General features: G+C 45.5%; 1 protein-coding gene across 3 annotated transcripts in view; it reads left to right on the top strand.

Moving 5' to 3' along the window:
- PNPLA7 (patatin like phospholipase domain containing 7) overlaps positions 1-25,990 on the top strand; it is a 2,986,886-nt gene that overhangs the window by 2,430,657 nt on the left and 530,239 nt on the right. For all 3 annotated transcript variants that reach the window (XM_069609797.1, XM_069609798.1, XM_069609799.1), the window contains 2 exons: positions 1,551-1,667; positions 21,367-21,436. In XM_069609797.1, coding sequence (XP_069465898.1) covers positions 1,551-1,667; positions 21,367-21,436 — 187 coding nt within the window. The remainder of the gene's footprint in view (positions 1-1,550; positions 1,668-21,366; positions 21,437-25,990) is intronic.

Raw genomic sequence — 25,990 nt, 5'->3', positions numbered from 1 at the left:
CTTCGAACGCAAGTAAATAAAGACAGTGCAAGCCTGTGCACATGGCAAAAATAACTTGGCAAATATGAAGAACACTTTAATTAAAGAGGAAACAAATAACATCACTGAAAATAAGCAAATAACTAAGGAAGCAAAAATAAAGTAACAAAATATTGTTTGTTGTTTATGGGTTTTTTCCTCTTATGAAACCACACCTGTATGGATTGAAATCAATACATTCAAAAGAAGGAGTAGCGAGTTGACTTGGTGGGGCAGCGTGGAGCAGGGACCAGCCGTTGGGTGTGAGGTTGCCCCTGTACTATTAAACTAAAAACACAAAAGCTATATATTTGTACATAAATATTTTTTTTACAAAGAAAATTACATTTGTCAAAATACAAACCAAACAGCTGTATTAGGATTCTCAGTGCTTTTTAAAAGGGCATTGCTCTTTAAATTCCTGCAAGTCTTTTTAAAGAATTGGAGCTACCGCTAAACTCACTAATACAGAGACAAACCTCATGTCTCACTTGGTGCAAGAATCAACACCCTGAGATTCACGCTAAATATTTAATTCAATATTTTATTGTAAATATAAAATGAATCAATTTCTATTCATAAACGTAATATACGTCAAATAATATAAACTTAAAATAAACTCTTTAGTGGGCCGTCAACATGTGCTTATTGAGCAAACAAGTGCATTTTCAAGGCTGCTGATACGTTTAAAAAAGAATTGTACACCTCTATTTTACAATGTCTTCCAAAACAATGAAATAATACTCTGATGACATTCTCACATATTGCGTAAATTACTCGATTGACAGAACACAGCAGGCTCCCTGCAACCCAGTGTGTGATACTAGTTTGAGGTTGAATTTTTTAGAACACATTTAAAGGTATTGGAGGGGTAAAAGATAATCAATCACGAAAAAAAGTTGTTTTTCAGTTAATGGAAACACATACAGGGAATATTGCAGAACAAGAGGAAGCAGCGGAAGTAGTAGATACAGTAAGAGAGGTGAGAACTGTGTAAAGCACTCCACAAGAAATAATGTTGAAATGACAGGAAAAAGCATTCTTTCTTCTGAAGAGAATATATTAGTGGGTAATTTATCACCAAGAATACAGGATGTGTATGAAGAAAGAATGTTAAGATCTCTGAAGCAGTCACTTAACTCGCTAAACTATCTTACCAGTGCAAAGTAATTGTTTCTTTGTTAATGTATTCTGATGCTCAGGAAATGCGTGATGGTATTTTGGTATTTTGGTCATCTCAGTAAAAAGATTTACATAGTTGCTAACTGGCCTTATGTAATTGGGGTTAGCTTTAGACAGATCTGCTCATTTGACTGTTATCTTTTTACTGACATGGGTCCCGTTGGCACCTATGATTCAAAAATGTGATTTGATCATTAAAAGGTGTCCCTTCTGTTGCATTGAGTATTCTAAAGCTTGCATATTGGATAGCCCTTACTGATTATATGGATGCATGCTTCAGCTGAGCGCTGTAAGGGAAGCACGCCATGTCATGTGCCTTGTACTAATAACCTCTCTTTTCTTTTACCTAGAGTATGACATCTGTGTTCAACAAAGTGCTTGACTTGACGTACCCAATCACATCCATGTTCTCAGGAGCAGGCTTCAACAACAGTATCAGCTGCATCTTTAAGGACAAGCAAATCGAGGTAATTGAAGGTGTCCTTTGAGCTCTTTAATGCATCCAAGGTCAATAACACCCTTGGGTTTACAGTTTATAGAACGTATAATCAATTGTTTTTTGTTTTTTTTTGCATTGCTGTTAGGAATTGTTTTTGTGGAAACAGAAAAACTAATTGTACACACTGTATTCAGACCTTCCAAACAAATCTAAAAATCCCAACGTTCGTAAATTCATACATAACAGGCACCTTCTCCAGACATTTTCAAGATGCAAATGCCATCTGGATTGCTCATATTAAAAGCCCATAAAAGGATATATACAGAGATTGCAGGGTGACCATGCTGTGTCTCCAATAGCACCAGTGAGCTGCTAGACCTCGATGATGGCCCCTTAGTGGAGGTTTAAGAAGAAACAACCAGTTTCACACTTAAACTCCTCTGGATCCCAATATAAAGGGCAGGACATTCTGTTCAGTCCTCCTGGTAGGCCTGCTGAAACCTCCATGGTGGTGTTGCTTAAGAAAGAAGTATGCCCGTCTCCCTTTGTTAACAGAATTGAGAGGCATATATTATTATCCGGCAGGTTGTTCAAGCAGGTGAATCCCAAATTAAGGCAATGGGCGAGTTGAGTTTAAACACCTGTATAAATTCAAGAAGGAAGCAGACATAATTGTCACTATCAAGGGTGCTGCTTTTGTATCTTCTGATCATACACTGTATCAAACCAGGAGGCAGTAGGATTGTAACCTCGAAGGACTATACATGACCCTATCAGTTAATCATTCCCAGGCATCATCAAGACTTATTGATACCTATATGAAGTGCATCTGCAACATTGTTTTTCCACTTTTGTGGTGGGTGACATTGAATGTATATTGATTCTGTTGTTAAACAACCCATAGTACTTCTAACAGGCTTTAAGGATGTGATAAAGATTGAGGAATGTGCAATATGGGCCTGAAAGTACAATAAGAGTACTACACATTTCACTAATTTTCTCACACTGTATACCCTAATGTAATGTTTGGTGCACACATGAACACTAACGATCAAAGCCTGTGGAGGCAAAATGTGACTTTCATGTCATCAGATTATGCATAAACCCTATCGATTTGCAAAGCAAGGATGTGCCACACAAGCCTTCTAGATAGTGCTTATAGTAAATCTACCCATTTTGCTGCATCAGAGTACTGAAAAGTAAATGGGCCTCATTATAAGTTAGCCGGTCCGGATTTAACAGTGCCGGTAAAACTGTACTGGCACCGTTTTCCGGACCGGCTAACTCCGAGTTCTGTGGGGTCTGACCTGGCGGCCGTAACGCCACTGGCCGCAGACGGACGTGGAAACACCGGCACCATTACCGCATGGTGCCACTGTTTCCGCGATCCCCATTCCCATGGAGTCCTATGGGACTCCACAGGAATGGGGAGTAACGGAATGAGGGTGCTGGATTGACCAGACATGCCCCAGTAATTCTGGCAAGTCTGGCACCGGTAAATCCCCACGAGTCAGCAGCCTGCCATTTTTACTGACAGGGCTACTGCCGGACTCGTAATGATGGCCAGGCTATCACTTTATTTATTATCTTCTTTTCTTGTGTAGGAATTTCACTTCTCACTCCTGGTTTGCTTCTCTGCCAGGATGTTACTTTGCTTCTCACTCCTGGTTTATCCTCCTGCCAGGATGTTACTTCTCTTCTTAGCCCTGGTTTACTCTCCTGCCCAGGTACCACTTCACTTCTTATCTCCCCCTCATGAGTATGAGTCTCAACTCCTTGTTTGCTTGGTGCACTAACCTGCCAGGGCTTTCTCCTTCTTTATGCACTGTTTCTTTCATCCACGTCAAAACAGCTTTCCACAGTTGGGTCACTGACCCCTTTCTGATAAAGTTCATATTTACTTTGCCTCCCTTTTTCAAGGGTTGGGTCTCTGACCCCTTCTCAACACTGCCTGTATGTATATCAGTTCCTCTTTTTAGGTTTTGCGCTTTCACCTCACTATTAACAATGTTCACATACACATTACTCCTTTCCTTGGAATACTGGGTCACCAACCTTTCTTTCACAATATTCTAATTTGCATCAGTTCCTCTATTATTTTCAATGGCGTATGTCAGATTTCCATCTCGGGTCATTATAGGATCTGTCTTTTTTGCCTTAGTGAGGAGCACGACACACAGAGTTGTACATTGTTCCAGTCGATACACTCAAAGCTTCTTCATGGACCTTCCTTCAGAAGGAAAAAGGTTACAAGCAGACTTGTACAAGGTTGCTGGGCGTTGGCTGTTGCACCAAAGAATGGTCCCACAATGACAAAAAGAAAAAGAAGCACCACATGAGGTTTCCGTCTGCAGTGGATTCTTCAAGGCACCATTTTTCTTCCTCGTTGAAGAAGGAGAGCCACCACTCCAGGGACATCCAGGATGACCAGGCTTTGTATGTACCTTTCCTGACCCAATCTTCTATTCAGACAAATGGGATCCTACAGGCTTAAGATGCTAGTCATATTTGCCAAGGCTCTGGCGCCAACGGCTTCAGTGCCCACAAAGTCCACCACGCTCGGAAGAGCCGGCAGAGATGCTGACAGATCACAGAACCGTGCGCCTTTTGGCCCGACTGCGAGAAAGGTGTCAACTGATGCCGGTGATGCTGGAATTCCTAGAGAGGTTGCCCTGCTTCCTAGAAGTACATTCACGTCCCATTTAGAGGACATTTGCAGCGAGGAAGGGCATCCCCCTTTGGTTTGGAAACCCTTGCCCCTAGAGAAGTTAGAGACTTCCCGGAGGAGTTTTGTGTGGAGGATGCAGACTTAGCATACCTTGCTGAAGACTTGTAGGTCGCAAGTGACAGGACACCTCATCAGACATGAACATGCTTCCTACACCAACCCCGGGCAAGCCTAAGGCTGCTTTTCAGCACCTGATTGCTGAGGGTTGGATACTCTTTGGTTAACAGCCCTCATCAAGACCAAGATGCAGTATTAACTGACGGACAGGAAAAGACCCTGTTGCTGTTCAGCCAGGCAGTAGAGGCTTCTGTGCTGGAGCTAAGCTATGGTCCAAACTCACCTCAATTCCAACTGTAGACCCGGATCCTGGCCTAAAGGCACAGACTAGTACCCTCAGTTCCCCTGTAAATGTCCACCCATATGCTTCTGGAGAGTGTAGTTGTGTAGGCTACCACAGCAAACCAGAAGACTACTTCTTTCCCTCCTTGTAACGCTCACCTCATTCCCACGGAGGCGCAGGTCTGGCTTCGAGTGCTGATGCTTCTTCAATGGTGAAGCGCAGGACTCTGAAGATGGACAGGAAGGGCCCTCTACTCTGGCTTCTCCGGCTCGCAGGAATATTCCCCTGTGCGTGAAAAGGGAGTATTACCTACTGACTGAGTTATGCTCAAGCCTCCCACTCCCTTCCAACCCTCCACGATACCCTTCCACGATTCCCCGTGAAGTCTCACCTTAGGGTCTGAAAGGACGAGCTCCCCATCCTGCTTCTGACGCAGGGGCGCGTTGAACCCAGTTACTTCACTGGATTGAGGTTGGATGGGAGTTCAGGTAAGCTTGATTATACTGGTAAGGCGCTGTAAAAGTTCTGTTGCAAGTTCAAAAGTTCAAGCTTTAAATAATAATGTTCATTGTCTTTTTTCAGGTGATGAATGAAGATTCCTTTGGAAACTTCTTGCAACAAAGCGCTGATGTTGATGTCTTTTCCCCATAGGGGCCGGGGTTCGGAATGCCGGAGATATGGCGCCGACCCGAAGTGAAACGTGCAGTTCCAGTAAAGATCTGGTAAATCCTAGATGAGCGCTCAGGTAATGTTTTTGCATTTGCTCATCTAATGTCTTTGTCTTTTTTCCCCATAGGGGCCGGGGTCCTGCTCGGAAGCAGCAAGACCCGAAATGAAATGGGAATGACCCAACAGGTGAGTCTTAGAAGGAAACTGAGCTTTTCCTATTCCCTTCCTTCTCTCACCTCTTATTCTTGTCTTTTTCTATAGGCTCTGGGAAGTGGCTGTGTATCCGGATGATCGCTGCTGAAGATGGAGGAACCCAGGAAAGGTGAGTGAAATGCAGCGCTGCAGCGATCGTAACGAAATGCTTTTAAAAATGATGTCTTCCCTTTCAGGATCCTCAGTGATGTCTCTGTGGTGCAGATTAGCTGGTAGGTCTCTTGTCTCCCTTTGCAGGTGACCCAGGATGCTGACAGGCGTGGCTGAAGTCCAGATGCAGGAGCTGACACGGTGAGCGTCCAGCTGCGAGGAGCAGAACAACGCGAATCGTGAGTTGCTGATCGGGTGTGGTTTAAATAGCTTTGGTAGAAGTTCCAAGTGTGTATCCTTCCTCCGATCAGGTATGTATCCTTCCCCGACCACACCCGGGTGGAAAGTAGTCCCACAGGTAAAGTAGTTCCTATTCAGGCCTCAAGAGGGCCTGGATGTGGCAGCATGGTCTGCATCAGGTAAGTGCACATGAAAACACTTGAACACATGTCTAGCTTTATGAGCCTGGCGCCTAAGGCGCCAGGACAGAGGTCCAACATGAGCCTGGCGCCTAAGGCGCCAGGACTGCGTCCAAAGGGCCCCAGCTTGGGCCCGCTGGCACTCCCCTGGGGGAAATGATGCCTGCCTCTGGGGTCGCTGGGTCGGACCTGGCTCCTTGGAGGCAGGCATCATGACAGTACCCCCCCTCAAGGCCCCTCCCAAGGTTTTTCCCACTGGGGGTTTGGGCTTGTTCGGAAATCTCTGGTGAAACCTTTGTACTAATCGAGGTGTGTGGACATGGTCACTAGGCTCCCACGATCTCTCTTGAGGTCCATATCCCTTCCAGTCAACAAGATAGAAGACTTTCGACTTAACCACCTTGGAGCCTAAAATGTCTTTAACTTCGAATTCTAATTCCCCTTCAATTTGAACTGGATCTGGAGGTTTGGACAATCGGGTTCCTGGTTGTACTGGCTTCAAAGGTGATGCATGAAAAACTGGATGAATACGCATGTTGGACGGTAGATTCAGTTTAAAGGCCACTGGGTTGATTATAGCTTTGATGGGATAAGGTCCTATGAATCTGGGATTGAAGGTTTGCGGGCCCGTGAGGGGTAAATGTTTAGTTGCTAGCCATGCCTGGTCTCCTACTTGGTAAGGAGGAGTTTTACTTCGGTGCAAATCAGCGTTTTCTTTATACTTTTTCTTGGCTTGCTGTAAATGAGTTGCAGCTTCTTTGAAGGCTCGGGTTATTGTGGAATGCAGATGATTAACTGCGGTCATTTCCAGGGTCAGAGGTGGATATAGGTCAGAGGTCTGGGGATGGTGACCATACAAAGTATAAAAGGGGGTTGGTCCGGTTCCTGAATGCACTGAATTGTTGTATGCATATTCTGCGATCGAAAGGATGTCTTTCCAATTCGGATTGGTGTAACATGCACCGAAGATATTGCTCGAGAGTCTGATTGGTTCTCTCGGTTTGTCCGTCGGTCTGGGGGTGGTGGCTGGTGGATAACCGCACATCTATTTGTGCGAGTTGGCAACACTTTTTCCAAAAATGTGAGATAAATTGACTTCCACGATCCGAGACTAATATGGAAGGGAAACCATGTATGCAAACTATATTCTCCAGGAATTCCTTGGCCAAGGTGGAAGCTGAAGGCAAACCCTTTAAAGGGATAAAGTGGGCCATTTTGGAGAATAGGTCCACAATTACAAGGATTGTGTTGTAACCAGCACAAGGAGGCAGATCTGTTATAAAGTCCATTGACAGGGTGTGCCATGGCGCCGGTGGAATATCCAAGGGTTGAAGTAGGCCGGCTGGCCTTTTCTTTTGAGCCTTGTTTTGGGCGCAAATTCCACAAGACAGTACAAAAGACTTTGTCTTTTCTCCAAGAAGGCCACCAGAAGTGGCGTTTGATTTTTTCCTCCGTTTTAGCGATACCAGGGTGTCCTTCCATTAAAGATTCATGATGATGGGCAATAACAAGTTCTTGCAATTCTTTACTTGGCAGAAACAACCGCTCCTGGAAGTAGGGTAAATCTTCCTTAACGGTGTAATGAAGACCCTTTTGACTCCATTCCAGTAAGGTTGAAGAGTCTAGAAGTTGTTTTACTTGCGTTTGGATATCCTCAATAGTTTGCAATGAAGTTAAGCCTAAGATTCTTTGCTCAGGTATGATGGGCACAGGTTCTAAGCTCGAATTAGGTTCTTCCATGCCAATCCGGGATAAGGCGTCCGCTTTTCCATTCTTGCAGCCAGGGCGATAGGTAATTACAAAATCAAATTCCGCAAAGAATAGAGCCCATCAGAGTTGTCGTGAAGATTGAGCTTTGGCCGTTTTTAAATACTGTAAGTTTCTGTGGTCCGTAATTACGGTGATGGTGTGCCTTGCCCCGAGAAGGTAATGACGCCAAGCCTTGAAAGCAGATTTGATGGCCAGTAACTCTTTATCGGTAATTGCATAGTTGATTTCAGGAGGAGAACATTTTCTGGACCAAAAGGCCACTGGGTGTAGTTGGTTAGTCTTTGGGTCTCTTTGCGACAGGACAGCTCCCATGGCCGAACTGGATGCATCGGTTTCCACTATGTACGGGAGATCTGGGTGAGGGTGCTTCAATACAGGTGCTGAGGTGAATTTGGTTTTCAGGTCCTGGAAGGCTTGTTCGGCCTCAAGAGTCCATTTGAAGCGTTTGTTTTTCTTTAGGAGAGCGGTGATGGGTTGGACTGTTCGGGAAAATTCCGGGATGAATCTTCGATAGAAATTGGCAAAGCCGAGCATGCTCTGAACTCCCTTCACCGTGCTTGGAGATGGCCATTTGAGGATGGCGTCCACCTTTCGCGAGTCCATTCGGACTCCTTGAGGTGTCAGGATGAATCCGAGAAACTCCACTTCTGTGGTATGAAAAACGCATTTTTCGAGTTTTGCAAATAATCTGTTCTGGCACAGTTTCTCAAGAACTGCCCTAACATGTCTTCTGTGATCAGATTCTGAAGAAGAGTACACCAGGATGTCGTCAATGTTAACAATGACACAGACATCGATAAGTTCCCGAAGAACATCATTCATAAAGTACTGAAAGGCGGCAGGTGCATTGCACAAACCGAAGGGCATCACCTGATACTCGAAGAGCCCAAACTTGGTGCGGAATGCAGTCTTCCATTCGTCGCCTTCTTTTATGTGCACCAGGTGTTAAGCTCCTCGGAGATCTAACTTGGTGTACACACAAGCGTCTTTCACCTGGTCGATAAGCTCAGGGATCAAGGGCAGAGGATAACGATTCTTAATCGTTATTTGATTCAGGGCGTGCTAGTCAATACACGTTCTAAGGTCGCTTTCTTTTTTCGGCACGAAGAACAGAGCTGAAGAGACAGGAGACTTGGACGGGCGAATAAAACCATTGGCTAGGTACTGATCTAAATACTGACGCAAATGCAGGTTCTCAGGTTCCGTAAGAGCATAAATCCTACTACAAGGTAGTTGAGCATTGGGTACCAGATCGATCTGGCAATCATAAGACCGATGGGGAGGTAATGTGTTAGCCTGTTCTTTCTGAAAAACGTCTTGGAATTCTTGGTATTCTGACGGTAGCTGTACAGGGTGGAAGTTGCTGTGGCTAGACCCATAGCTGGATTTCTTGGATAACAAGTTGGTTCACAATCAGGAAAACTTATCTTCTTTGCTCGCCAGTCAATTCTGGGATTATGTGTTTCTAACCAAGGAATTCCAAGAATTACTTGAAATTGTGGGGCCTTGATCACATCAAACACGATTGCTTCCCGATGTCCATCCTGACCCACCAGTGTCACTTCAACAGTGGAATGAGTTACAGGCCCTGAGGCTATTTCGGTTCCATCTACTGTAGTAATGACATCTTGGGTTACTTTCGGGCGGAGAGGAAGCTTAATCCTGGAAGCCAATTCACAGTCTATGTAATTTCCAATAGCTCCACTGTCGATGTATGCTTTTATAGCATGCAACTGCTGAGGCTGTTTTGGGTCCACGAGCACCATTGGCATGACGAAATGCGAGGTCAAAGAGTTAGTTTTCAAGCTCGGCAAGCGGACCCCTACGCTTGCCGGGCTAGGTCGTTTCCCGAATCAGGTGTCACTAATTCATTATCAGTAGCTCCAACCACCTTCTTAAGTGGTTTAACTGGACAATTTCGAAGAAAGTGACCGGAAGTCCTGCAATACAGACAAAGTTGCATTTGCCGCCTTCTCTCTTGTTCTTTCTGCGTTAATGGTCCTTTAACACCACCGATTTGCATAGGTTCAGATACATCGGTACTCTTGGAGGTAGCGTGGGTTTTGATCGGTGCTCGGTTTTCATACTTGAACCGATCTGCTTTTCTATTTTGAAGTCTGTGATCAAGTTGAACCACCAAGTCAATGTAGTCTGCGCAGACCTGGGGTGGGTTTACTATCTGAGCTAGAACATCCTTAAGCTCTCCGCGCAGGCCTCAATGAAACAATGTGATCCTTTTGCTTTCTGGCCATCCAGTTTCCACAACCAGTCTGTTAAAGGTGGCTATGTAGGACAGAAGATCCTGATTACCTTGTCGTAAGGATAGCAGTTCGTTATCAAGGGCCTGTCCTTGAGAGTGTCGAGCGAACAATCTTTCCATGCTGGCCTTGAAACCCTGAAAATTCTGGAGAATGGGATCATCCTGATTTACCAATGGAATAGACCAATCGGCAGCACTGCCACTGAGGTAAGAGAGTATAAAGGCTACCTTGGTCTGGTCGTTCGGGAAGGCTCCGGGTCTGCATAGAAAGTGTAAACGACATTGGTTCATAAAGACGGCATATTTCTTGGGGTCCCCCGCAAAACGTTCAGGCGGGGCCAAAGGCATGTGTCCAGGTAGATTAATTTGTACCGGGTTACTCAAACCCATTGATGTGGAAATGTCTCCGGAATTAGGTAAAGGAGTGTGCCCTGCCTGGGCCTGTAATAACCTTTTGGCTAGGTCATCAGTTCTTTCCTTAGATAAGATCAGTTCTCTTTTGAGAGCGTTAGTCTCCTGGCGGGCTGAGTGCACCTCTGCCCGTAATTCCCCCAAAAGCTGTGCCAGCTGGTCAGTCTCGGAAGTCTCCATAGCGCCCGGGTGGGAAATTGTGGGTAGGCTTCGCGTTCTGTAACGCTCACCTGATTCCCACGGAGGCGCAGGTCTGGCTTCGAGTGCTGATGCTTCTTCAATGGTGAAGCGCAGGACTCTGAAGATGGACAGGAAGGGCCCTCTACTCTGGCTTCTCCGGCTCGCAGGAATATTCCCCTGTGCGTGAAAAGGGAGTATTACCTACTGACTGAGTTATGCTCAAGCCTCCCACTCTCTTCCAACCCTCCACGATACCCTTCCACGATTCCCTGTGAAGTCTCACCTTAGGGTCTGAAAGGACGAGCTCTCCATCCTGCTTCTGACGCAGGGGCGCGTTGAACCCAGTTACTTCACTGGATTGAGGTTGGATGGGAGTTCAGGTAAGCTTTATTATACTGGTAAGGCGCTGTAAAAGTTCTGTTGCAAGTTCAAAAGTTCAAGCTTTAAATAATAATGTTCATTGTCTTTTTTCAGGTGATGAATGAAGATTCCTTTGGAAACTTCTTGCAACAAAGCGCTGATGTTGATGTCTTTTCCCCATAGGGGCCGGGGTTCGGAATGCCGGAGATATGGCGCCGACCCGAAGTGAAACGTGCAGTTCCAGTAAAGATCTGGTAAGTCCATATGAGCGCTCAGGTAATGTTTTTGCATTCGCTCATCTAATGTCTTTGTCTTTTTTCCCCATAGGGGCCGGGGTCCTGCTCGGAAGCAGCAAGACCCGAAATGAAATGGGAATGACCCAACAGGTGAGTCTTAGAAGGAAACTGAGCTTTTCCTATTCCCTTCCTTCTCTCACCTCTTATTCTTGTCTTTTTCTCTAGGCTCTGGGAAGTGGCTGTGTATCCGGATGATCGCTGCTGAAGATGGAGGAACCCAGGAAAGGTGAGTGAAATGCAGCGCTGCAGCGATCGTAATGAAATGCTTTTAAAAATGATGTCTTCCCTTTCAGGATCGTCGGTGATGTCTCCGTGGTGCAGATTAGCTGGTAGGTCTCTTGTCTCCCTTTGCAGGTGACCCAGGATGCTGACAGGCGTGGCTGAAGTCCAGATGCAGGAGCTGACACGGTGAGCGTCCAGCTGCGAGGAGCAGAACAACGCGAAGCGTGAGTTGCTGATCGGGTGTGGTTTAAATAGCTTTGGCAGAAGTTCCAAGTGTGTATCCTTCCTCCGATCAGGTATGTATCCTTCCCCGACCACACCCGGGTGGAAAGTAGTCCCACAGGTAAAGTAGTTCCTATTCAGGCCTCAAGAGGGCCTGGATGTGGCAGCATGGTCTGCATCAGGTAAGTGCACATGAAAACACTTGAACACATGTCTAGCTTTATGAGCCTGGCGCCTAAGGCGCCAGGACAGAGGTCCAACATGAGACTGGCGCCTAAGGCGCCAGGACTGTGTCCAAAGGGCCCCAGCTTGGGCCCGCTGGCACTCCCCTGGGGGAAATGATGCCTGCCTCTGGGGTCGCTGAGTCGGACCTGGCTCCTTGGAGGCAGGCATCATGACACTCCTCTGCCCCGGATAGGGATACCAGGATACTGTATGCATGGGAAGGAAGGTTTTTGTTCAGCAAGTCTTGGCCTCAGGTGCATCGACGACTCCTGTGCCCTGGTAAATTTTCATTTGGGCTCTGGTCCATCCTCTTGGAGGTGCCAGAGCACATCCCAGAGGGTGAGATGCGAAACAGTTTTGAGGCCAGCTGTGAAGCCACTTTGAATCAGTTAGGATATCCCAATTAGGCTGATGCCTGGACCTTACAGGTCATTCACCAGGGATACTGTCTCCTTTTTGTTCATCCCCCTCCGGACCATTCACCAGATTCCCAGTTCTTTTCTCAGGGACTTCTCCTACTGGAAGAGGTCCATCAGCTTCTGGAAAGGGGTTTCAGAAACCCAGTGCCCTGCTCAGAAGGAGGCACAGGCTGGTATTTAGCCTATTTTCTGGTGTAAAAAGGGGAGGATGGGGCCTCTGTTCAAATGCCTCAGAGGCAGGAAGGGATAAAGAAAAGTTCAAGATGGTCACCATAGCCCCGATCCTTCAAGCCCTGAACCTGCACGATTCGCTGCTCTCACCGAATCTCCAGGATGCATACTTCCATGTGCCCATCCACAAGTACCCAAGATTCATGGTGGGAAATTGCCATTACCAGTTCAAGGTCCTGCCATTCGGTTTTCTTCAGAACCTAGGGTTGTCAACAAGCTGCTGGCAGTGGTGCAACTTGCCTCAGAAGGGAAGGCATTCATGTTTTTCCCTATCTGGATGACTGGCTCATCTGAGCTCGCTCCCAAGACTAGACATCGGGGCACTTGCACCGGAGGTGCAGCCTTTTGCACAGCTCTGGCTTTGCCCTGAACTTCAAGAAGTCTCAGGTTTTGCCATTCCAGTCCCTCCGTCTCATCTGGGCATTCTTGAACACTTGCATGAGCCCGAGGATTGACAAGTGAACATCTCCAAGATGGTGCAAGTCTTCCAACCACAGAAAAAGGTTCCTGCTTCTGCTTTTTTGCGATTGCTGGGTTTTATAGACTCCTGCATCCTGGTGGTGCCACAGGCTCGGCTACGCATGAGGTCACTCATTTGGCTTCTCATTTGTTATTGGTTCCAATTTCAGGGATGTACCTCGCACTTTCTACAGGTCTCAGAAAGGGCGTCCAGGCTCCCAGAGGGACAACCTGTTGAGAGGTGGGTTGTTTCGACAACCCTGGCCACAACTTTTTTTAGTTTTTAGTCACAAACGTGATGCTGAAGGGCTGGGGTGTTCCCCTCCTAGATCTGACAGTGAGCGACCTTTGGTCTCCACTGGAGTGCCTGGAACACCTCAATTTGCTGGGGTTGAGAGCAATCAGGCTGGCCCTGGTAACATTTTTCCTCGCTGTATGAGGCAATAATGTATAGGTCCTGATGGACAACACAGTGACCATGCACTACCTCAACAAGCAAGGTGGTGTGGGCTCCTTGTCTCTGTGCAGAGAAGCAATGCAATAGTGGCTCTGGACTCTGTCTTTGAGGGCTTCTTGTCTCGCTGGTAAAGAGTACATATTGGCGGATACCGCAAGCAGACAGCCTTTGACCTTCCATGAGTGTGAGCTCTGTCAGGAAGTTCTGGAGGAGGTGTTCTTCCATTAAAGGACCCCTCAATTGGACCTCTTTTCCTCCAGTGTGAACAGGAAGTGCAGGTGGTTCCGCATCAGGGAAATTCCTCAGCAGGGTGTTCTAGGGGATGCTTTGACAGTTGAGTGGAACTTCAAACTGCTCTATGCTTTCCAGCCGATCACTGCCATTACGCGGATTCTAAGGAGATTGCGCCTGTTTGGTTCCACGATGATCAAGATTGCTCCAGACTCAGCCTGCAGAATGTGGTACCCAGAGTTGCTAGACTCCCTGGCCCCTTCTGCAGAGAGCAGACCTCCTCTCCCATTCAAAGGGGCTGATCCTACACCCGAACCTCAACAGTCTGAATATTCATGCCTGGATGCTGAAAAGTAGAGGTATAAGGTAGGGATTTGTCAGGGGACATCTTGGACGGGCTCCTCTCTATTAGAACACCCTCCCCTTCAAATCCATCTATGCATGCCGGTGAACTAGGTTTTGGGCTTTGGGCTGGAGAGAGGAATCTGGATCCTTTTACTTGCTCCACATTCTCTGTTCTGGATTTCCTCTTTTCTTTGGCCCTGACAAGCCTGCAGATTGCCACTGTGAAGGGGTAGTTTGCAGCCATTTCGGTTTTCAACCTAAGAGCAGTGCTCATTTTTCACAATCCTGACGGTCATGAAATTTCCTATGGGGTCTGTACAATCAGTTTCCCCCACGCCAATTTGCGGTTCCAGCACGGATTTGAATTTAGTGTTAACATTGCTCTTAGGTGCTTCATTTGAGCCCTTTCATTCTTGTTCTTTACGATTACTCACCCATAAAGGGATTTTCATTGTCTCCATCAATTCTGCTAGGCGGGTGAGTGAGCGCCAGGCATTGTCAGCTAACCCTCCCTACTTGTTTTTTTCCAAGGAGAAGGTGCCATTGAGAGTGAGACCATCCTTCTGTAGGAAAGTGGTCTCTGATTTCCATCTCTCTCTAAATATTCATCTTCCTGTCTTTTTGTCCTCTGCCTTCTAAGGCAGAGGAACGATTCCATCGGTTGGACTTGCTGCACATTGGATTTGCGTTCCCTGCGGGGGGACTGCTAGGGATAAAGGGGGGAATGAAGGTCACAGGACATGGCACCTTTATGTATACTGATTGTGTCGTCATGTCGGGTCTGGGGCGGCATTGGGTTGACTTGACGCAGAGCCGCGCTGCGGTTGTAAAGTTTGCCTAGAACAGGTGCGCTGAGATAGATATCAAGGATGAGGAACGGTGGGAGGAACATTCATCTTCAGAACATTTCTCAGAGGTAAGTAATTTGTTCTTCCCATGTAGAAAAAATAAGCAAGATTAGTACCCCGGATTTTATTCTGAGGTAGTAATAGCTGTACACCCCACGTTCAGGAGCTCTACTTGGTGTCACTGTGCCAGGAACCTCAATAAAATCCCTCACTTATTACATCCTTCCTGGGCCTTTACTGCACAATTAAGCCCTCTGTCTCAGGAGTGGGGGTATTCTTAAGTAATAAAGAAAATATAGCAGTAAGCCTCAAATGTGTGCCTGAATTACAGAAAAACACAATTTTGTTGTCTTGGAAATCCTCAAAAACTTTGGATTTTTCACTGTGGCTTGAAGTGTTTCGAGGAAATGTACTTAAGAACTAATGGCATACATTGAAAATTCATGAGGAAAAATGCATTTTGGCTACTACCAAATCTCTGAATTAAAAGTATGAACACAACTTTCACTGGGATCACATTGCAGACATACAGTTGCTGCACTTAATGCTTGCAGCTGCACTGTAATTACACACGTAAATAACCCAATTGAATTGAAGTTGTGTTGCAGTGCACCGTACTGTTCAAACCCGAATGGAAGTAGGATTTCACTCTAATCACACTATTCACAGTTTTAATGATTTCCATCACATTGAAACCACATTGCATGTACACTGGGAAAAACTAAGCTGTGTATCAGAAAAGCAATCTAATTCTAATGGATTCCTTCCTCCCGCATATTTCTCATCTTAGATACATTCCCCAGTACAAGTTAATCTTTAGAAACATTATCCCAGCCACCAAGGAGCACAATGCAACTCTGCGTCGGCACTGCTTGCCATGGTTCACTCCCATGACTGCAGACAGGACATCATGGGTGGTATATATGGATCCTGCAGGGCTCCATGATCCCAGTTCCCTTTTTCAGTGTGCTCATCATGATGCTTTTTGGAGTAGCTTATTGTTTTTGAGATTGTATAACTGCGTCATGTTAAAACTGCGTCATGTTCAGTTCTCCCAAGAACATGGTATTTAAGCCCTCCAACAACTGTTGGGTGAAGGTATCTGTGTCGGACCCTCATTGAGTCTGCCTTTGCTGCTTTGGAGGGCCGATCATTATGAAAATGATTGTAGCTTCGGTCCATCAGTGCATTTAAAAACCCTTCAGGAGCGGGTTGCTAAATTGTTGTTTGCCCTTCGCAAGGGTGCTCGTGGACCTCCTCTAGTCCCTGGTCGTGCTTTTAGGCAAATCTGAGAACTAAATGTCGGAGGAACCTGAGGAACTTTGCACTTCTGAGCAGTAGTCAATGAAGGATCCGAAGAAATCTGCTCTTGCAGTGAATCTCACACAAGTAATCCTTCACTACCAGAAAAAAGCATTTGCTCTCTTGCCAAGATAATGATGACTCCTCAGAGGATACATCATCTAAAGCAAGGAAACAGGCTTTATTGCTAAAATGTTCTTTCTTATTCTCTGAGCATTGGCTAGAGTTCAAGCAGCATAAGCTTGAAATCTTTGCAAAGGCCCCAGCGGTCTATTCTTTAGTGCCAGAGGGGGAGAGAGGGCCCATTGCGCCTGCAGAAGCACCTCAGTAGGCTGGCTCAGTCCCTAATTAGGCAGAAAAATGCTCCTTTTGCCAGTGATTGTTGATGCCGGGGTCTCGACCTGTCTCTCTGCACCAAAATCTCAGCTCCCTCTTCGGGTGTTGAAGCTACAGCAGTGAACCTACTGACCTTGGATCCGACATTAGTGCCAAACAATGTTAACATGGTTCTCGAGTTTGCTCATATCTCAAGGACCTAATTATTTGCTTAAGTGGCCCGAATATTTGATGGGGAGGAAGACACTGTGGCTTAGCTTTTTTGAGCCTAGTTTGAATAAGGTGATGCATTTCCTGGAGCTGCATTGACCAATGACCTTTGTGATGCAGCGGGCTATAGACCTAATCTAAACTGAACTGTGTGCAGGCCATACATTATGGGAACCATAATGCTGTCTTGAGCAAGGCCATGACCAAGGTGGTAGAGTATTTAGGTTTGTGTGTGCCCGTCAACTCTTTAACCGAATATGAGTAGATGGATATTTTGGACCAGGATACAGAAAAAGAGACATTGTTCCCCGTCAATTGGAAATCCTCCGACAGAAGCCTAAATGCGTTCTGTCAGTGAACAGTGCAGTGCTCATACCAATCTAAATGTATTTTCTACTCACCCCACCTGGCAGTGTCTGGTAGCTCAGGTCCCTACAACATGATTAAAGTCTTCCACCTTTCCCTCGATTTCCCCAGAAAAAATAAGCTCAATGCTATGGCCCAAAAGATTTTTGCCTCTGGCAGTCTAGCTCTGCTGGCAGTCAACGCTTCCTGTCCCCCGGCTACATATACACAATCCTTGTAATTTCAGACGATGTCAAAAATGTGCTTATGGGGGGGGAGTGAGAGAAAGGTGTACTGCTCTGATTGAGGATGGGAAAGACGCCGCAATTGCACAGCAAATTGTGTTGACGGTTTCATGTGGACAGGAACATTCACCCAAAGACGCTCCGCTCATGGCTCAGGATTTTAGGGGTTTTCCGATATAACAGGCAAAGCTTGTTGATGTGCCCTTCAATTGTAACTATTTGTTTGGCCCTGAAGCAGATGCGTCTTTAGAAAAATGTAAAGGATCAAAGGCCAGAGCCAAATCTCTAGAAATGGCTGGTCAACAGCCTACAGCATTAGCTCTTTCTGCATCTTTCAAGAGATGTTCTTTTTGCCACTTCACTCATTATTCCCACCATAGGCTGGTTCAAACAACCTTGTCTAAGGAACCCCAGGGGCTTTTCAACACCAGAACAGATATAGAGGTGGTAACAGAATCCTGGTTGCTGCTGCCACTCTACACGCAGCTTCCTTGGCTGCAAAGTTATTGAAGACTTTTGGCATTCCTTTCATGTAGGGGAAAGGCTGCGCCTGCATGTCTGGGAGTGGCAGTATGCTAAAACCAACACTTGGGCCTTACAGGTTGTGTCACAGAAATACTGCCTTGCTTTATTGCACCACCCTGCAAACCACTCTTTGTCCAGTCATTTTTCTCACCAGGATCCTCTTATCTTGGAAGAAGTGTGTCAAATCCTGGTAAGGCGATTCAGAAAGCTTGTACCCGCCTCAGAGAGTGGCGGGAGGGGTATTCCCTGTACTTCTTGGTGCCAATGAAGGATGGGAGCCAGCGTCCCATCCTAGATCTGTAGATTTTGTATTGATTCCTGCATAAGGACAAAGTCAAAATAGTCACACTTACCCTGATCCTCCTGGCAATCGAATTCAGTAGTGGTTGGTATCGTTAGACATCCATGACTTGTTCTTTCATGTGCCTACCCTTCCGAAACATTATCAATTAAAAAGCCTGCCATTTGGTCATACCTACGACGTTCTACACCAAGCTGTTAGCTGTTGAAGCCGCATGTCTCTGGGAGGATAAGGACACTACTTTCCCACCCTGCATGACATCTGAGGTCTGGTGACAGCCCACCTGCACCTCCCCTGCTGTCTCCTGCACAGTTTAGGAATTCTCCCTTAACTTAAAGATGTTCCAGATCATACCATCACAGTAGCTTTAGTTCATAGTGGCAGTGTTGGACACTTGCTCTGGCAATGCTTTCCTTCACAAGGACTGAATAGCGAACATCACCCAGATGGTCCAAGTCTTCTAGAATGAGGATCTTGCCCCAGCCTTGACCGTCCTACGACTCATGTGGTTCATGGCATCCTATATTTTTGTAATAACCAGGGCCAGATTGTGCATGAGGGTACACCATGGGCTACTCTGTTGTCAGTGGTCTCAGATTTAAGGCAGCCTGGCAGATCTCCTTTCAAGTCTCGAGCCCAGTATCAAATTGTCTCCTGTGCGGGGCTCAGTGTGCCAATGTGCTCAGTGGATAGCCTGTACCTCAACCTTGGCCTCAACTGACAGATGTTGGGGATGCCTCCCTGAAGGTCTGAGACGCTCACCTGAATGACCTTTCCAGTCATATCAATCTGAAGGAGCTGCTGGGCAATCAAGTTGATCTTAGTAGCATTCCTCTCCACTGTACAGAAAACGTGTGTTCTGATGCTGAGGGACAAAAAGTGGTTGTGCATTATCCCAAAAGGGGGGTGCTATGGGTCACTTCCGCTATACTTCAGAGACAACACAGTGGTGGATCTGGGTCCTAGACAAGGACCTGATGACCTGTCTCTGTTGGCAGGTTATCTTGCCGGAACAGAGAACGTGATAACAGATGCCTTGAGCAGGCAGGGTTTGGTCTCCCATGAATGGGAGCTTTGCCAGGGAGTCCTGGATGTGATCTGACGTCATTGGGGAAACACAAAGGGTACCCTCTACACCTCCAGTGTCAACAGCAAATGCAAAGTGTTCTGATACAGGGGATTCCCTCTGAGAGAGGCATTGGGGGGGATGGATTGATTTTGTAGGGCAAATGGTACAATTGTTATGCTTAATCACATATCCTTGTCATCCCTTTAATTTTCTGGAGCTTGAGAAGGTTCTGGTCCACCATGAGTCTAATTGCCCCGAACTGGACTCTGAGGATCTAATAACCGGAACCTCTGGACATGGACATCTGTCCACCAATGCACCTTCCAGTGAGGGTGAATCACCTCTCTCAGTCAAGGTGGGCAAGTTCACCACCTGAAGCTCTGCAACCTCAACCTTCATGCTTAGCTGCTGAGAGGCCCAAGGTACATTGGGTGGAATTTAACTGATGACATCCTGAATGTGCTCCTGAATGCCATGAGACCTGCCACCAACTCGATTTTTGCCTTGATGTGGCAATAGTTTTGGTGTGCTACTGGCATTAGCGCCTGGATCAGCAGGGCCTCTAGGGTAGTAATATGAAGTGGTATTTGGCCTCTATTTTGATCTTCAAGACACCCCTGAACAGGGCTTGTTCTTTTCTGTTCCATCTGTTCCGCAGTATTCGAAAGGTCTAATGAATATGTTTCCTCCACGCCATTTCATGGTTACATTGTGGGATTTCAAGCTTGGTCTAATTTTCCTTGTGGCAGATCTGCTTACGCTTTTTCAGTCATGTTCTTTGAGACGTCTTATCCGTAAAGTGATTTCCTGATTGCTGTCAGTTCACAGAGGTGAGTGAGTGTGCTTCAGGCTCTGTCTGTTATTCCGTACCTGCTTTTTTCTAAGGAAAACTCTAGGTTTAGTTTAAGACCCAATTTTCTACTTAATGGCGTGTAAGACTTCTACTTTTCTTAAAAGATCCACTTGCCAGTCTTCTTCCCTCCCCCTCATCCATCTGAACTGGAGGAGACATTTCACTTGATGTATCCCAAGAGTTTCTTTCAGTTACGTCTCTCAGCATGTGACAATAGAAAGGACAATAACATGTTCATTGCGTTTGCTGGGCCTCAGAAGGGAGTGGGGCTGTTTCCAAGCAGACACTGTCTAGGTGGATTGTCCTATGAATTCAGAATGTTATGACTTGACCAGGCAGGAAGTGCCCAGGGATCCCAAGGCCCATTCCCTTCATGGTCTGGTGCCCACATATGTTTTGCTGAAAGTTTGCACAGGTGTGTGATCAGGAGGCTTAATGAGCGGCCAGCCACACGCTCACCAAACACTAATGCTCAAACTGGATGCCTATTTTGACAGGCTAATACTCCACAATTTCCTGGTGTGGGGATGGCTCTTGCTCCCCTCCCTCCTCCAGTTTCCGTACTACTTTGGGTGTCAATCTAAGATGAGGAATCTGTGGTAGGAAACAATCCATTGCAACAGCAAATAACTCAAATTCACTAATAATCCTTCTGATGGATTGGTCCTTTCTGCCACAGAATCCTCATTGTCCCCCCAATACAATATCTGCCACAGAATCATCATTGTCCCTCCAGCGTACCCCTCATGTATATGGCTCATGCAGCATTATGTTTTGCGTTCTGTCATCTGCTGAGCATGCGGCGGTAGGGTGGGGTGATAACTCTAGTGACTCAATTTATACTACCATGCCCTCATGCCCGGAGTCATGGGAGGCAACTAGGCAGGCAGATCTGAAGAACTGCATTCTGTCACCAAGTGGCTGGGTAAAAGTTTCTGAAGATCAGCTGGCACTGGGGAATATATCAAAGATGAGAAATTGGTTGTAGGACAGAATGGTCCATCTGAAAGAACATTATTGAAGTTAAGTCATTTGTTTTACAGTGCAGATGCATGCCAGTAAGTGCCTGTAGTAACTGTCATTTGAAAATGCATTGCAGATTGAAGCTAATTTCCAGCACCTAACTAAAATGTATCAACTTTTCAGGATCTATGGATTCCCTACTTCAGTATAACTACTGATATCACTGCTTCAGCCATGAGAATTCATACGGATGGTAAGTAGTTCACATCAACCTCATGTAAAGTACCCCTGAGATAGTTCCTTAACAACATTCCATGCCTGATTAAAATAAGAATATAAACAAGAAAAAGTGGTCCTGCCTATGAGGTTTCTAATCTACTGCACTTTTATTCTAATGCAATTATTGTTTCTTATGGACCTGTTTGCCAGCATATCATTAGTTGGCAAACACTGCCTTGCTGTGTACAGAGAATACAGTGAAAAACCCACAAGAGAATGGTGCTCAGTTTATTTGTTCATGACTGACCCATTTTTACGTGTTTTAAAATATATGCACTTTGCAACACATGTGAGAGACGCACAACTTGAAAGTCACAGGATGCAGTGCATTAATACATATTTTTACAAATGATATGTCGAGTTAGGCTAAAGAACATCGGGCACATTACTAAATGCAATCTTCATAACAAAAACTCAGCATAGGCATTACGTCATGCCTTTGCAACTTATCACATAATTTTGAAACACATAGAGATGTCAAATGCAGTCACAATAATGTTTGGTATTTTGACAGATGAGTATGGCGTTCCTAAGTAACACCAAGTGCATTACTTTGAGTGGCTTTGGTATGCGAAAGTTCCAAATACAAACGTGTTCTAGTGTCTTTTATAGATGAAAATATATTCACTGTATTTCATCCAGGTGATATAACCTTCACGTGGTTTACTTTGGCACCAAAAGTCAATTTTTAGCCAGGCTAGAGGGTGACCTTAAAATAAGAAGGCTCTGTATCTGAAGTTTAAGTGATGATGGCCACCAAGCATTTTCATAAACAGTGTATGGGTCATTGGAAATGATGGAGGAAATAAAATACAAGAACATATCAAACAATAACATGGTGAACTTCCTGCAAAAGGAATATAATATTAATTTATATCCATAATGCATCAACATTTGAAGCATTCCTCTGATGTAGGCCTCAGACCACCTTTTTTCCCCACCTAAGTAGATGTGTCACGTGTCTTGTATATTTTTATTGTTGTTTTCAAGTTGTTGTCAGATTTACAGCTACATTTTGCATTTCCAGCAGACAAGAAATGTGTGCAATATAGTGCTACAAGAACTGCATAGGGGGAATTAACCAGCCCCTGTGCATTGGGGCTGTTGGTTTAACGGTTATTGTTTTCCCCAGGCCTTTTCCTCTTCGTCAAAAGCTGCATTCAACAAGATGCCTTATTCTTCTCTTGAGTCCTCTGACTGCTCTTGAAAAGGTACAGAATCCCTCCTCATTTTGTATTAATCTCCCCAGGCTCAGACCTGATTGAAAACCTTTCACACAGCTAACAAGGAGTGCATTTCAGCTACAAGCTGGCTACCTCCAGTATCATTGGGGCCTATGGCTCCAGATTTGATCACAAGGGTACATCTATGGAGCCTTTCGTGCACCGTTTTCTGGGACTGGATTAGGGCGCAGATTTCCCCTGCTGACAGTCCATGAACCTTACGGCAGTGAAGGATTGGCAGAAGTAGATGTGTGTTTATTAGTGAGGCCCTTGCACACTGCTGGAATGGAAGCAGTTTTGTCCCAAAGGGTCAGAACAAGCTTCAGTGTGTCGTAGAGCTGTATGTAAGCATGGTTTATTTTTGAGTTCCCTATTCCAAAATATCGGTCAAGGGCTTCATTAGGAGTTTGGTGGTATCTCAGCAGTAAATCTGCCAAAATACCAACAAACTGTATTAAAGTTACCGCCACTTGGTCCAGCGGTATTACCGCCAGATTACAAGTGGCTGTAGGTGGTGTTAGTCCCCATTAATTGGAGTACATAGGACTCCATGGGGGTGGAGGGGTTGGCCGATATTGGGCGTTAAGGTGGAGGAAACACCTCCAGCTTCTTGCTGGAGGATTTTCCTCTATCTTACCCCCAACTCATTATTTGGCCGTGCAGTAATGCAGTAGTGGTATACGGTATTACTGCTGCATTTTACCGCACTGCCCAATTTATGAGGCCCACAGTATGTTGTTTTCAGTCACTTAAACAATACCTAAGCATTTCACTTACTTAGCAATAGTGCACTGGAATGGCACACTCGCAATCCCATTGAGTCGTTGATATAAAATATAAAATCAAGTTCTGGTGTGATGTTGAACCTGCTGGCGTCCCTATGGTTGTTAGCCAGGTCAGCAATATCTTCATGCTGGGCATAGAATTCCTTCTGGATTTCTAGAGTCTCTTGAACAAAGGAGATTGGGACACTCGCAAAAGGTTATTTTGAAATGTGTACGAGACTCGCTCTTGGAAGCCGGGACCATCTTGAGCTCACCTAGTGCCTGAGTGGAGGAGGTTGGTAGGGGTCAGTGCCTAAATCAAAATCGGCAGTCCTGAAAGTCAGAACTGAATGTGTATGACAGACCCATCCCAGGCTTCAGTACTGACCCGATGAATGTGCAGTGCGAGAATCAGAAGGACCTCTACTGGCTTGATAGGGTGTAGCAGGCCTTGGCTCACCCACAGAAACTAGGCCAGACATGACAATGTGCAACCAACTTTGTTTATTAGGGGATCATGACAGCTTGGGACAGTGGGTTACAACTGAATGAAAAGGTAAGGATGGATTTTTTCAAATAATCAGTGTTCTTTCTGGATTTCCTTTCAATGGATTGCCTTTCTCCTGCCGATTCCTCATCTGATAGATATTCCCTCCAGCTTCGCTGCTTCTGTAACTTTTTGACAGGGGGTGTAGTGGACCTCGACCCGGCCATCGACCATCGATACGTCTGGCTCTGCGTCTGGTCGTCTGCTCCGGACATTACGTCAGGCATCGTATAAATACCACGTCTCTATGCCCCAACCTCCGTTCCCCCTTTTTTCCCTGAGCACCACACACTGCATAGGAAAACAGAGAGAACAAACGGGCTACTGAGCCCTTAAAAGCAAAGTAACCATAAACCTCCAAAGAAGGAATAATTGTGCGAACACTACAAGTAGCGTTAGAAAAAACTTTGTTCTAAGAAACTGTGGCAGGAAGATGGAAAACGGACAGAGAGGACTTCAATACTAGACAATCAATCTAGTGGCATGCTCTGCTGATTTCAACCATTTTATTTATTTTTTGCAAATCCCTGAAACAATTGTGAGTTCGTAAAAAACATTCAACATTATGTTATTGCTTGTACACATAATTATTCACATATCTCAACAATATGTATCTATATTTAGGCATATTTTGGTCTAGATGTACCTTCTGCACAACTGCAGAATTGTAATCACTAGTACTGAAGCCAATATTAACCCTAACAGGAACTGAAATCCCACAAAGGATGACAAAAAGAGGAATTGACATCAGATCTATGATGACAATTATACAGGTGTCAAACACTTCATGTTTCGGCCCTAAACAGCGGAATAGACTCATCTGTGATGTTTCCTTGGTTGATTTAAAGGGCCTTCATCAGGACGTGGAGTAATATTTAACAATGAAATAGATTCCATGCACTTCTTGCATTTGAGACCTTCAAAGCAAATCTTACCGGGTGTTCCACTAAAGCACTGGGCTTATTCATATTAATTTTCATTTTCAAGCATATAGGTGGCCTTAATTTCTTTAGGAAAAGTCCTCCACCAACAGAGCTTGTGTTTACTGACTCCTCCTTCTTGTCACTGTTGATTTGCCTCTCTTCTTCACTTCCTTGATACTCCACCCCTTTTCCGTTCCACTACTTTTACTCTTCGAATGGATTGTGTCCTCCCACGTATTCCTCATCTTTGATACACATATCTCGCCCAGCTCTGCTGCCCTCCATTCGCCATCCTATTATTGATAGTCCTCCTCCCAACTTCATTCACTGCCTTTGCTGATAGGTCTCCTTTCCTCTTCATTGAATTCACTCTCTTCCTTTTTCTTACTGCTTGTTCACCTCTCCACCTGTTCACTCTGTTCACCCTCCTATTTCCTTTCATTGATCCTCCTTTCCACCTCTCAACGTCTTTCTTCCTTCTCCTTCCACTCACTCAGCACCTGTCTCAAGTCTCTTGTCACCTGCTATCCTTCCCTCTTCCAGCCTACGCCAAATTTGCTTCAGCACTCCAAGCACCAATACCTGTTCCTCGTCCATTTATTTTGCAGCTGAAGTGTTCATCAGTGCTTCAATGCAAGAACAAGATTCAACTGTGTGCCTTTTGGTTTAGGGCTTGTATATTGGCTCTTCAATAGTGGAACTACACCTTTCCTCTGTGTAATTATTTTTGTGGGGCCCTTTCAGCTGAGTTAGGCACTAATGTATTAAATGTATGGTCTGCCATCTTGGATATGTACTCTGCCTTCAGCTCCACACCATTTAGAGCACTGCTGCCCACACTCACAGGGGGTCGCAGGTGCTTGCTGTCTCCCCTTCGTGAGCCCTGTGGATGCCTGCCAGGCATTACAGTGAGTGGGAGCTTAATCTTGCTCATGCTTTGAGGCAATGTGTATCTTTCCTATTGCTGTGACTTCTGTGCATGTGTGTTACTGGTCTAAAATGTCTCATCTTTTAGGATATGTTAGACCTGTAAAAATGTTTGAACAGGGCTCCCAGATATGAACCTAAAGT

Source organism: Ambystoma mexicanum, chromosome 8 (assembly GCF_040938575.1).
Source record: "Ambystoma mexicanum isolate Mex_15411 chromosome 8, UKY_AmexF1_1, whole genome shotgun sequence".
In the NCBI taxonomy this organism is placed as follows: Eukaryota; Metazoa; Chordata; class Amphibia; order Caudata; family Ambystomatidae; genus Ambystoma; species Ambystoma mexicanum.
This window is presented reverse-complemented; position numbering and strand designations above follow the sequence as displayed.